General features: G+C 48.3%; 5 protein-coding genes across 5 annotated transcripts; 1 reads left to right on the forward strand and 4 right to left on the reverse strand.

The window, feature by feature from the left end:
* Positions 1–23: 23 nt before the first annotated feature.
* Positions 24–1,490, reverse strand: N7447_005044 (Zn(II)2Cys6 transcription factor domain-containing protein; the record flags this gene model as incomplete). The annotated part of the gene is made up of 1 exon (XM_057229306.1): positions 24–1,490. The coding sequence occupies one exon, from the start codon at positions 1,488–1,490 to the stop codon at positions 24–26; it is 1,467 nt and encodes a 488-aa protein (XP_057084396.1).
* Positions 1,491–3,634: 2,144 nt separating this feature from the next.
* N7447_005045 (Major facilitator superfamily domain general substrate transporter) lies at positions 3,635–5,568 on the forward strand (the record flags this gene model as incomplete). The annotated part of the gene is made up of 4 exons (XM_057229307.1): positions 3,635–3,868; positions 3,937–4,822; positions 4,899–5,156; positions 5,231–5,568. 4 exons carry the CDS (start codon positions 3,635–3,637, stop codon positions 5,566–5,568), a joined length of 1,716 nt encoding a protein of 571 aa, XP_057084397.1.
* A 502-nt stretch (positions 5,569–6,070) lies between these two features.
* N7447_005046 (Alcohol acetyltransferase) lies at positions 6,071–7,582 on the reverse strand (the record flags this gene model as incomplete). Its single annotated transcript, XM_057229308.1, has 2 exons — positions 6,071–7,497; positions 7,549–7,582. The coding sequence occupies 2 exons, from the start codon at positions 7,580–7,582 to the stop codon at positions 6,071–6,073; spliced, it is 1,461 nt and encodes a 486-aa protein (XP_057084398.1).
* A 371-nt stretch (positions 7,583–7,953) lies between these two features.
* Positions 7,954–9,057, reverse strand: N7447_005047 (alkene reductase; the record flags this gene model as incomplete). The annotated part of the gene is made up of 1 exon (XM_057229309.1): positions 7,954–9,057. The coding sequence occupies one exon, from the start codon at positions 9,055–9,057 to the stop codon at positions 7,954–7,956; it is 1,104 nt and encodes a 367-aa protein (XP_057084399.1).
* Positions 9,058–11,861: 2,804 nt separating this feature from the next.
* On the reverse strand, positions 11,862–12,626 carry N7447_005048 (SDR family NAD(P)-dependent oxidoreductase; the record flags this gene model as incomplete). The annotated part of the gene is made up of 1 exon (XM_057229310.1): positions 11,862–12,626. The coding sequence occupies one exon, from the start codon at positions 12,624–12,626 to the stop codon at positions 11,862–11,864; it is 765 nt and encodes a 254-aa protein (XP_057084400.1).
* Positions 12,627–13,377: the final 751 nt, after the last annotated feature.

Here is a 13,377-nt window from a genome sequence, read left to right on the forward strand (position 1 = left end):
TGGAGACGGAATATAAATGAAATCTAGTCTGTCAGGGTGATAAACCCGACAAAGTGCTCTAATCTTCGAAACTGATCTCTAAGTAAATCTTGCGTGACTTTAACGCTCGCGACGTCCCCCTCTACTGTACCCAGCAACTGATTCAACTGCTGCACCACCCCCAGCTGTCGCTCTAGGTATTGGCGAACCAGTCTTCGTGAAAAACCCAATTTCACCGTCTCGTCCAGGTGGATGTTTCCCAAGGTCAGATGGCCTGTTGTGTACGGTAAAGGGTTGCGCGACCTATCTCGACTGGCGTGGCTTCCGCCACCCAGGGCGATTCTGGAGGCCCCACTCAACTCCCCACAGCCCATGCTACCCGAACTGCCATCAGTGGATCCACAGCTCTGCTCAAACAACCCGAGAAGGTTGATGTTCACTATAGTGATCAACATCAGTGTCAAGCCCGCCGCACAGCTCATTAGACAGCATGGGCAGCCCAAGGTCGTTTCGCGTATCTTGCGCACTCGCTTGTCAAGATTGAGTAGCACGTCAAGGGGGATGCCTGAGCTTTTTCGTTGAAATTCATTCATGTCGTCAAGTATATTGATCAGGACCAGGTAACACTGAAACGTGCATCGGCCACCGGGTACAGAGAATAAATTGAACCCACGAGCCTCAGTGACTGGGGAGGAGGGGGACGAGGAAAAAGAAGAGAGGACTGGGAAAGCATTCAGGGTTTCGGACAGCACGGGGCCTGTCCCCAGGGAGTACTCTGCAGAAAGGGGAAATTCCGAGCTGATTCCGAACGATCCAGCTTCAGTCTCCGGTGGAAACGTCGTGGAGAGGGATTCTCGGCTACTTAATGACGAAGGGCTCAAGTAACCCGTGAGATCGTCTTGGTTGGGGTTAGGATCTAGAGCGTGGACCTCGTCCAACCGGGGGGCTGCAGAGGCTAACTCCTGGTCTGCCCGGGGCAACATCGACACAGATGCATCTAAAAGCCCCTCCAAAGCGGGCCAGTTGGTTCCTTCTAGCCCATAGTCCAAACGGTTGAAATTGCCCGTTAATTCCTGATCGGACCAGTTCTGGCTTGGCACCAAGACTGACTCCTGGGCATGCAAGATTTGATTCGTTGCATGACAGAGATCGCCTACCCTGGATCCGTTCTCAATGCCTGGCGATGGGAGAGAAACTCGTTGTGATAAGCTTCTGCGGGTCGTCCTTCCCGCCGTCCTTCCCGCCGTCCTTCCCGCCGTCCCCCCCGCCGTCCCTCCCATCGGTTGCTGCATCTGGTCCGGGGGAAGAAGATTCTTGGTGGAGGGCCGGCCAATCTTGCGGTATGGACTATATACACATCGGCGACCTTGCTGGAGGCACCGAGCACATGTCGGTTTTGCTTGGCTACACTTGATCTTGGCCTTAAGACACGTATCGCACGACGAATGGAACTTGAACCCGGGCAGGGAATCATTGCGAGGCTTTTGGAGAGACTCTGGCTGGAGAAGCATAGTTCCAATGGGGATTCAAACAAAGTGAGTTGAGAATTTCCCTTTTCAATCACGTCCAGGGTAAAAGAGCGATAATGCGGTCCATTAAGAAAGAACGTGGCTTGGTGAATAGATAGGCGGATACGAAGCACTAGGTAGGAAGCGTTGGCAAGCTTACATATTGCGCAAATGAAGTTTGGTGGTTTAGAGCGAAAGGACGACTCAACCAGAAAAGGAATATTTCAATGGGTCTTCGTATTAATCCTGGCGAAGCAGCCACTGCGGAGTATGATTTCTATAATAAGGCATTTGTGCTCAACGGTAAGAGTGGGAAGACATTAATTAGTAGGCGCCGCCCGTCAAAATGTAACCCTACCTAAATTAGCGTATTTCTTCTACTCCGTACAAAGTACACAGTCTACTGATCGATATTCATTAATTAAACCCTTTTCGGATCAACTCTTGTATTAACCTCCGAATGGTAGTTGTTCTTGGAGCCCATCCTTTTGGGGTTTCTAGGAATATGTGCGACGAAACACCTTAATGGCATCTTTTTGATTACATGAGACGAACAAGAATATGATTGGAAATTCGCAGCAATTGAAAACACATTATAGATACAGTAATATTTGAACTCAGTCTTACCAGTAGCCTCCCTCCCTTAATTCTCGACGGTCTCCACTCATTGCAGCCAGTGGAGATTGCGTTGCCGCTTACGCTGACAGGGGTAGGAGAAAGGTGGTCAGTTACGTCTTATACGCAGCCAGAATAGAAACGACGGAAGAAAGAATCTCGAAGCATGTGAGATAGAGTGGAGAGAAAAGGAAGCAGGTGGGAAGCACCTGTAATCTAGTCTGGATTATAACGTGAAACGCAGCATGGGTGTCAACAAGAACATTGTAGTAGATGGGAATGGAGCTGAGACAGAATTAACTGTCGGGGTACATGTATGCAATATTTGTCCACAAACAAGATTCTTCATGTCCCACAATTGGAAGCTTATTTGATTATAAGCAACATACGGATCACGCTAGTCTCCATCTTGCAAGCACGGGCTATCGAATGCTTCTACTCCTCTCTACAGACGATCTCTGAGGTGCAAAGAATTTCAAGAGAGATAGTCACGAAGTGATTCGAGCTCCCGGAAGTGTATAACATATCTTTTATCTATACGCTGGGGTGAATCCCACAAAGCGGTCGGCTTTAGTTTTCCCACCTTACTATAACGCCCACTAAATAAAACTGATTTCAAATACTACTATATCCGGCCGGAAGTTGAAAGTGAAAGAATCGAATATGATGATCATACGGCTATGGCAAAGTGACAGCCCTTTCTGGCAGGTGGTTATATGATAACGCCAAAAAGAGTTGAACCGCGTATTCGGGGCGGCACGGGGTGGAATCCTCCCGACGGGTGACAGCCTAAAGGCGGCCCAGGCAGGTAGCCAGTTCTTGGCCTACAGGCTTGTTTCGCGGTTCATCTTCAATCGAATTTTTAGCGGCGCCAAGACGTCTGGGCGATGAGCAAATCGTAACCCAAATTTAAAACTAACAAACAAGCATTCTAGAATTACACGGCCATCCCGTGTCGAGAAATAACCTGAGCTCGTATCACCCTACACACGACACGGCCAATAAACCATGCAAGGAGGCTTGCAGGTGCAAACAGACGGAGAGAGAAGGGCCAACCAAAGGCCGAGAAAGGACCCGATCTCGTATCGCCCCTTTACGCGGCCTGGCTAATACAAACCATGCAAAGAGGCTTACAGGTGCAAAAGACCCAGCAGAGGAGAGAAGTGCCAACCAAAGGCCGAGAAAGGACCCGAGCACGCCTTACATTACGCCACCACCAAACCATGCAAACCACACAAATCTCAAGCATTGATAAACATCCCTGGCCAGATCCAATCATCAGCCCACAGAAGTAGCGGCTTTTTGTTCTCTAGTTTGCATTTGTCGGATTTAGGAGATCGTAGCAGCGAGTGCAAACATGACCCTTGGAAGTCTAGGGGTAGATACTGCAGACAAAGAAGCATCTCCATACTTAAGAACACTAATCATTGGCGATTCACACAGATGTTTTTTTGTTTCAATTAGTGTCTAACTACAGTCGCCCACATTTGAATATCTGGAGCTAGTGCCAGCCACATACACTTGGATATAATATGGCTGAAGTGAAAGATCCATCTCGGGAGTCGTCACCCACTTCGAGTAACCCGGTACCTGTCGCCAGCTCTGAAGAGTCGAAAGATGTATCGATACGCAATACTACAGATGAGGATGAGAAGAAAGCGGCTCCTCCAACCGGGCCTCCCAGTGTGGAGTATCCGGGAGCCATAATGGGCAGTATTCTCACCATCGCCTTGCTGCTGGCTATGTTTCTGGTCGCTTTGGACATGGTAAGAACTATGTTTTTTTTTTCCCTTCGGGGAGCTGTGCAAGGAGGTAGCTAATCAAGCCTCCCCAGAGCATCATCACTACCGCTATCCCCACTATCACGGCTCGCTTCCATAGCGAAGGTCAGATGGGATGGTATGGTTCCGCCTTCTTCCTTTGTTTGGCCAGCTTTCAGTCCTTTTGGGGGAAAGCATACAAGTACTTCCCCATCAAGATTGCCTTTTTAACCGCCATCGCCGTGTTTGAGCTGGGAAGCTTGGTAGCTGCCCTCTCGCCCAACAGCCCGGCCTTGATCATCGGCCGTGCCATTCAAGGCGTCGGTGGCGCGGGTGTTACCGGTGGCTGTTACACAGTGTTAGCGTTCATCACGCGTCCCAAATACCTACACGCAGTGTTCGGTCTCACCAGTGGCGTCTTTAGCTTGTCTTCTGTGCTGGGCCCTATACTGAGTGGTGTATTCACCCAGTACGCGACATGGCGATGGTGCTTCTGGGTTAACTTACCCATTGGAGGACTTTCAATGATCATTTTGGTGTTGTTCTTGAAGATGCCTCCTCATTCTCGTGTTGCGCATGCTAAATTGAAGGAGCTCCCCTTCCTCTTCGATATCCCGGGCATCGCCCTCACGGTGTGTGCGTTGGTATGCCTGGTCTTGGTACTGGAGAACGGCGGTGTCACCAAGCCCTGGAACAGCGGCTACTGTATTGGACTTCTCATTGGATTTATCCTGATGGTTATTTTGCTCATCGCGCTAGAATGGAAGCAAGGTGAAGGGGCCATGATTGTTCCTCGGATCATCAAGCGCCGAACCATTCTGGTCCTTGCCCTGTTCAACTTGACAGCACAGGGATCTGGGTTTGCCCGTATTTATAACCTTCCCATTTACTTCCAGGCAGCACAAGGCCAGTCACCATCAGAGTCGGGCATTCGAACACTGCCTACAGTGTTGACAACCTGTAAGTAGCCTTCGACGGTTGTCCTTATTGCCCCGTCTCTCGTGATTCCTCGTAACTAACACACCTTCCAAAACAGCCATATTTAGTTTCGCCGGGTCCCTTGCTATCGGCAAGGTGGGCTACTACCAGCCCTTCCTCTTACTGGGTTCCATGTTTGTGACGGTAGGATCCGCTATGATCTACACCCTGGAGCCGAACTCTGGGGCAGGCAAATACATTGGCTATCAGGTGCTGGCCTCAATTGGGTCGGGCCTCATCATCCAGCTCAACGTCATTGTGGCTCAGGCCATCTCCAAGCGGGCGGACATGTCTGTCACCGTGGGCTCCGTTTTATGTGAGTCATGCTGCGCACCGTCCTCTTTTTCTGTCCCTGGTCACACTGACTGACGGAAACCCTGACTCTCACAGTCTTCCAATTTATTGGCGGTACTATCGGTGTTTCAGCTTCCACGAATATAATGAACAACGTCCTCATTTCCTCGCTGCCGAAAGATGGCTCGATATCTACCGCTGATGTGTTTGCCGCTGGTTCAGCCAATTTGGCCAAGATCTTCCGGAATGCCAAGGAGCTCAATATCGTTGTTAACGCTTACATGAAAGGACTAAAGGCCGCCTGGATCTGGAGTATTGCCCTAGCCGGAGTGTCCTTCTTGGTCGCCCTTGCTGCAGAGCACAAGAGCGTACGGTTAGACCATGTTAAAAAGAGAGCCGAGAAGAAAGCTGCGGCTGAAGCTGCGACTCCTTGAACCTGCATGCGCAAAACTGTGTTGAACTTGGAGGGCTAGTTACTAGCAGACCGCTCTAAGGCAGATCAACAAACGTCAGGATAGCAACCAGCATGTTGGGAGTGCCCAATAGAGCCAAATAGCCGTGGCTCTCGCAAGAATCATTGCTACCACAAACAAGAATCATCAAGATGGCAAGCAAGGTGCCCAGAGCACGGGGGAGATTAGATTGAACCCCAGTGGTTACTCAATTCAAACCCATAATGTATAATTAGCTACAGAAAATTTCGTTTACCTAGATTCAGACAAAATTGAGATATTATGATTAGGGACTAACAGAAATCTGGGTGTACGACATTGTATAGTATGAATGGCAGATGTGTATGACTCTAATTCACTAAAATGACAATAGGCCCACTACATATGAAAAACATCAGCCTGAGGCGGAAGTCTCAACAATTATTTCTCCTGTACGAGTCTAAAAATATAAACAAGAGGTCCCAGGGTTGAAAATGGTGTAAAATCAATCCCTCAAGGCTTCCAAGTCCGCTCGAATCGACGAACATATATTATCAACCAATGATATTTCCTCCTCTACCGGTACACCCAAGGCTCCAGCTTGCCAACTCACCGTGCACACCAAGCTCCCACCTTTGACACTGATCATGTTGAAAGCAAGTGGCGCACTAGTAACATTGCCAGGCTGCGAGAACACCATCTTGACGACCTTGCACTTTTGATCTGCACCGTCGTCCATGTTATCAAAGGCAAGCAAATTGCTCAGTTCGTACGAGGAGTCCCGCTGCTGTCCAACTTTACTCAACGTCCAATTTCTGATACTGGGGACATATCTCAGCAGGCCAATTGCTTGGTCCTGCAGCCTCGCCCCGCATTCAGCGAGCTTTTGCGTCATCGACCTCGCGGCTTCCCACATCTCCTCGGACAAAGCAGGATCCGTCACATTCGGTACCCGTGGATGTACCTCATATAGGCCAGACACGAAAAGACCCCATGTGAGACCAGGCGTTCCGATAGACGCTCGCATATCAACAGGTGTCCCTGAGACAAAATTGGTTACTTCAAGGCTAGGAATGGCCTTACTTAGCCCCCGAACAATCATCTGGTGCACCGTTCCCGTGAGCTTGGTGCCATGACTTCTTGATGCCTGTAGGGCCTTTTGGACGAGTGGGGCTTCAATCTCAATGATTCTTACTCTGCTCTGGATGACAGCTGCCGGATCGAAGAACATCGGTGACCCAATCCAAGTACCGGCATCTAGCGTGCTAGCAGATGCGCGGAGCCCAAGAATTGTGTTCACAAATTTTGGCAAGTAAACTGCTACCAACGGCCCAAGGAGGAACTTCCAAGATATGGGGAGCCTTTCGGGTGTGTCAAAGGGTGCTGGGAGCGTTTGATTTGGCGGAGTCACTAAGAAAGAGGCTTTCTCCTCCGCGTCAGTAGGCTGGCGCCATGCATCTAGAAAAGTGCGATGGAAGGCAACTCCAACCATGCCGTCTCCGAGAGTATGGGAGAACGCTAAGGCGACAAAGCATCGTTTCACTTTGGAGTCTTGCGGTGACAGCAGAGGGAGGACCACGATTCGCCAAGGTGGGATATCAGCAGGCCATGGCCGGTCAAGTATGGCTGGCATGATCTTTTCAATTGTTGCCGTCTCGTCATTGCTGCTAGCTTCGTCTTCGTGGATTATAGACACATGATTGTGAAGATCAATACTCGAAACAGCTTCGTATGCTGGCTTGTCGGTATGCTTGTCCTTAACGACCACGCTTAGGTGTGGGTATTTCTCGATGCAGTGTCTCAAAGGAGCAAGAAATGATTGGATAGAATTAACGTCTATATTTTCACTCGCAATCTCATAAACTCCTGCTATGACAAGCGCGTTGTAAAAGCCGACATCTTCGCGACTAATTGTACGGCGTTCATTAGGACCTGGGTTCCAGTTAGCGTGACTGATATACTTAAGGAAAGAAGCGCACTAACTCGCAAGCCTCATGAACTTAGTGGGTTGCGACATTTCTATACAACATACTGCGTACAATATAGGGGAACATCTGCTGTCAGAACAGAAATATGTCGGCATAACTATCTTCCGAATAAATTGATAGCACGTGTGATCTATTTTGGGACATCGACAGATACCGGGAGAGTCGGAAAGACCTTGAAAACAAAACGGAAACATAGCGCGGTAAGATAGAGGATATCACCTATGTGCGACCAATATGAGAGGCTGTATGGGGCGATATGTTTGGAGATGTCAAGATGATATTTGTCAGGCCATTTATTCTGCAATTCCACGGCCAACTAAGACTTTTGGCGCTCAATCCAGAAAACCCTTGAGGTTGGTGAGATTGCCTATAGGTACTCTAAATACTTTTCATAGATATATTAGGCGTATGTCCCATCTGCCAGATACTCCTTGCTGAATGGATAATCCGAATAACCCTCCGCTGACTCAAAGACATAAAAAGTATCTCTGTTGTACGCATTGAGCTCCAGACCCTTTCTAATCCGGAATATCAAATCCGGATTGGAGATGAAGTGCCGGCCAAAGATGACCATGATGTCCTTCTCCGGATACTTCTCATCCACCAATTTACGGGCCTCATGCGCTTCATACCCACCAGCAACCAGAAAAGGTCCATCCCATAAATCGTAAGCAAAATTCAGGGTGTCATGACCCTTGTAATCCTGGGAGCCGGAAATTCGCGACTCAACGAGATGAAGGTATGCAATTTCTGCCTGTCTGGCCCTGCTGATCACATCCGTGAACTGCGGGATTGGATCCTCCATTTTCATACCCTGGAACGTACTCCAGGGGCTCAGCCGAAGCCCGACACGTTCACGGCCAATGGTATGAACAACAGCTTTGATCACCTCGTCGAGAATACGAGATCTATTCTCAACATTCCCGCCGTACTCATCATCCCGATTGTTGCTGACGTCTTGGATGAATTGGTCAAGCAAATATCCATTCGCACCATGAACCTCGACACCGTCAAAGCCGGCCTGAATAGCGTTCTTCGAAGCGTTGACATAATCTTGGATTGTCTGCTTGACCTCGTCGGTGGTCATGGCCCTGGGCACCACGGCGCCTTCTTCCATTGGAATAGCACTGGGAGCTATGACCTCGTTGCCTTCCTTCCGGGCTGAATCGACATCCGCAGCACGACCCATGGCAAATAGTTGACAGAATATGAAACATCCTTTACGATGAACTTCATCGGTGACAATCTTCCAGGCAGCGATTTGATCCTCACACCAAATCCCTGGTGCGTGTGGGAATCCGCCACATGTTGCTGATATAAATGTTCCCTCAGAGATGATCAAGGTGCCTGGCACTGCGGCGCGTTGGCCGTAGTATTCCTTCATGAGGAGTGTTGGAACTCGGTCTTCGGTTGCTCGGAAGCGAGTGAGTGGTGCCATTCCGATTCGATGTTTGACTTCCATGCCACCTATCTTGAGGGGCTTGAAAAGGCGTGATTGAGGCATGGTCAAGGATATTTGAATGGCGGTTCTTCAGTGGGAGAGTCAAGAAGATTTTGATCCATACCTCGATTTCAGGAAGGACTGGGTACTTGTACTCGTTTTTCAAGTAAAATTATTCAGCAGTCGTCGGATGAATGTTAGAATTGCTCTATACAAGTAGGGTAGAGAGATACTTCCTATTAGGGAAAAGCCAACGAACTTGACCATTTGCGGTTAGAGTCCCCCGTTTGGGGCCAATCATTCATCTGGGATTTGAGGCTAGTGGGGCACAATATCCGAGAGTTTCTGCTAACTTCAGCCCTCGAAGTAATCAGCGCCACCTGGGCATAATTGGCGATGACAAATATAACAAGGCAATTTCATAATAACTAACTATATATGATTTATAATCAACATGTTACCGCTTTTACTGCTTTGGCCTCGATAATTGAGTAAATTGAGCCATTAAAGAACTAGTCTGGGTGGAATTTTCTTCCCAGAAGGCCTTAACCTGGGACAAAAATGCTTTTTCCGACCAGATAAATTGCTTGAGAATTGCAAGAAGTTCGGGCCATGATTTATACAGCCATCTGAATCTGCTACGATTCAATTGCAACAGCTGTACGTAGCCTTGTCGTACAGTCCCTACGGGGGCAAAAGCCCCCCCGATATGTAAGAGCCAAGCTAACATATCAGGCGAATCATCCCATGCTGGACTATCGCTCGCTGCCTGTAGCTCATAGAGTAGTTGTAATGAAAGATGGGACTGGTGGTATGCAAAGTTAGTACAGTCCGATAGACTGGGCAAGGAACGCAGCCATTGCGATTGTCTTACAGGGATAGTTGAAGTCCGCCAGATTTTGCAGCGCAGCATAGTCGAGCATAGATACGCCGCTTGGTAGCAACATTCTGAGATAGGCGAACGAATTGTTAAGCTCACTAGCCTCGACTGGATAGACGCTTGGTGGTTATCGATCTGTGCCATCGGAATTACATCCTCCTTGCCGAGGATTGCTGAATCTCGGATACATTGCAATGCAAAAATGTCCTTGAGAATTTCAACGAAATCCTGACCCAGTGTATAGGAGTGATTTTGAAAGCCGGATGGAAGAAGAAAAAAGTGCGTATGGGCAGGATCTCTTCTCCACCGGAGCTCGGAAAACGTAGTGTGATCAACAACTCGGCATGAGCCTGTCATGACTGACCCATTCAAGTCTGACCTGTCGGCCGATGTAAGGTTTAATCATCATAAAATGTTCCAGTTCACTTACCAGAAGACCGCACGTTTTATATCGTCACTCAAATTCACGCCCTTTCTTTGGCATACGTCAAGAATGTGTTGTACTGCCCCCATGTGGAGCTGAACTTGATGCGGCATCCCAAGACGAATCTTGGTAGCAAAAATATTAGCTTTGGGTCACTATACTTCTCCCGGGCATGGTAAAATCTAAAGGAAACATGCACGAACCTCTATACCGGCGAGTAGCAGAATAGCCCCTATTGTAGGCTCTGTGGCAACCCTATCCAGAGAACTCATTCTTTGACGGATAGAGCTCAGAGCCCTGTTCTGGTATTCGAGACACTCCCTGCTGGTCATAGATTCTGTGGCTGTAAAGGAAAATGTGAGCATGATAGCACTCAGAAGAGCGTTATCATCGAGTCCTTTTTGAAGAACGGAGCGAAAGTTTTGAAGCACAAGCTCATCAGAGACACTGAATACCAGCTCGGTGGTTTTTTGGAGCCTTTCTATAGCAAAATTTAGTTGAGCTGTTGTCGGACGTTGGGTGATTTCCAGAATCTTACGTCGATTTAACAAGTCCCGTAGTTTCGGCGACTCTGCAGCTAACATTTCGAACGGATCGAAGAAATTTGCACCAAGGAAAGCCGATGGTGCGATAAGATCTTTCTGATGTTTCTCTTTGCTCGCTAGTAGGCTCTGATCGCTTGCTGGGCATAAAACATGGAAATTATGGCCCGAGATTTGCTGAACCCTTCTTTTATTCCGAAGCCCGTGTGCTACAGCATGCGACCGGGCCAAGCGCTTCGTTATGGGGTCATTCGAATCTTTCATTGGAATAAAAAGGAATTGGTCACCTGAAAACACGAAGTTAATCATAAGATATGAAGTCATGCTCCCTGGAGCTCCGCCCTACCTGAAATGAGCTTATCGTGTCTGGCCATTGAAATGTAACAGTATGTGTAGAATGGTAAGACTGTCGCCTTCAATCAAAATGTATGCATATTCTTCGATATGCACACCCCAATGCCCAGGATCGATGACCCCGGAACTAGGGGGTTGATGGATTACAAATCAGAGCTACAGGGTGGGGCATACCGGTGATAAGGTTTCTGGATGAGATCGCGGCCCGCTCGGCTCCAAAAATGCCAACCCCAAAAAATATAAGGCGACCTTATGCCCCAAGAGCAAACTTGGAAAACCCAACTTTTTGTGAGAACTGACGATCCTCTTAGAAAATTGTGGATAGGGTCAATCCTGTATCCGTAGTAAAGCTGAGAAGAGTCAGCTGTCATATCCCCAGCCTTCTAGCAGTCTCAATTTTCCCTCACTGATCTGCTTTCATAAGGATGGAACATTTATTTGTCTCTATTGGCACAGACAACAAAACAGATCCTTACAGATTTTAGAACTAAAAAAGGAGCGACGTCTATGCAGCATAACGACACATGTAAACGCCTTTCCCGATAGGGATACCGCAGCGAGTAGCCTTCCGGACCAACTCTGAGAAAATACAGATATGGCCAACACAACGACAGACACTATGCATTGATCTCAATCACCACTCGCCAAAACATGAATGCAAATAACTTCACGACCAAGCTGTCATACCACCGTCGACCCGAATATCTGCAGCAGTGATATAGGAGCTCTCATCTGAAGCAAGAAAGCTAGCCACAGCCGCAACCTCTTCTGGCTGACCGCTGCGTCCAAGCATAATCTTCTGCGTCACATTTGCGGTCCACTCCGGGTCTGCAAGCAAAGGTGCAGTTTGTAGAGTCTCGATAAGGCCTGGTGAGATCGAATTGGCCCGGATACCGTGCTCACGCCCTTCCATGGCCAACTGGCGTGTCATGGCAATAACACCACCCTTCGCAGCTGTGTGGGCTATAGCAGGCACTTGACGAACTGCAATCCAGCCGTTGGAAGAGCCAACGTTGATGATAGATGCACCAGACTCCTTCAAATGTGGCCATGCGACACGAGTCAACAGATAGACGAGACTTAACTCCTGGTCGACTGTTTTGTACCAGTCATCATCCTTGGCTTCATCGAGCCAGCTCATGTAGGCCATTGCCGCATTGTTGTACAGCGCATCGATACGTCCATAGGTTTTTATGGCTAGGTTGACCAGTTGCTCGCAGTTTTCGCGTTTTGTGAGATCGCATGGGGCCAGGGATATCATTTCACCACCTAGTTCTCGCACGACTTTGACGGTTGCTGCATCGGTCACGGTGTTGATGTCACAGCCGACAATTTTGGCGCCTTCTTGGGCAAACTTGAGGGCTGCTGCACGTCCCATGCCACCACCTGTACCGGTGATGAGGCATATTTTGTTCAATAGACGTGGTGCCATAACGATTGCTTTGGAGCTGGTATATGTCGAACGAAACAGTTGAAAGGCCAAGGTGAAAGACTTTATAAGATCGGAGAGAGGCGATGAAGCAGGGGGTGACCGGGGGCAAGGACCTAGTAGGAATTATAGCCTCGATCAGTTAATATAAACTTGAATATTTGCTTTTTCGAAAAATCCAATCAAGAAAGCGCTTGGATCTAGATCTTGTTAGTTTCTCCACATTACCTAAGCGTTACGCCAGTTATCGAACTAGAAAATCAGTGGATGCATATTGTGGCTGCACGATGCACGATCGAGGGGGCCGATTGAGTGGATGATCAAATTCAATAGCGTGTTGCTCTGTGGTTATCTGCCATCTTTCCTGTAACCGAGGTCACTAGCCTTCTCCTAGTAAAATTAGGCTTTATTCGACCAATAGAGGGCAAAATAAACCAGCACACACCCCTAGATAATCGCAGATTTCCCTCAAGTCCCTCCTACTTCCAAAACCACCTAGGCTAGCCTGAGGCGCTGGAATGTGGATTTATTAGCCGATATTCACCAGGGGTTTTGGATCCATTCAACAAGGTGTGTCGTAAACATCAAGTCTCCTTCGGGTCTCTTAAAATTAGCCAGTTTGTTTAGGGCTAAGCTGCCTGAGGCTTACCTAAGTTGCTAAGACCTTCCTCTCTGCTGGACAATTTTTTGCCCTCTCTCTTTTGTGGTCATCTATCAGAGATTTTTCTGCCATGGGGTTCGCCACTACATTATT

Source organism: Penicillium robsamsonii (assembly GCF_028829455.1).
Source record: "Penicillium robsamsonii strain IBT 29466 chromosome Unknown utg000003l_segment0_segment0, whole genome shotgun sequence".
Taxonomy (NCBI): Eukaryota; Fungi; Ascomycota; class Eurotiomycetes; order Eurotiales; family Aspergillaceae; genus Penicillium; species Penicillium robsamsonii.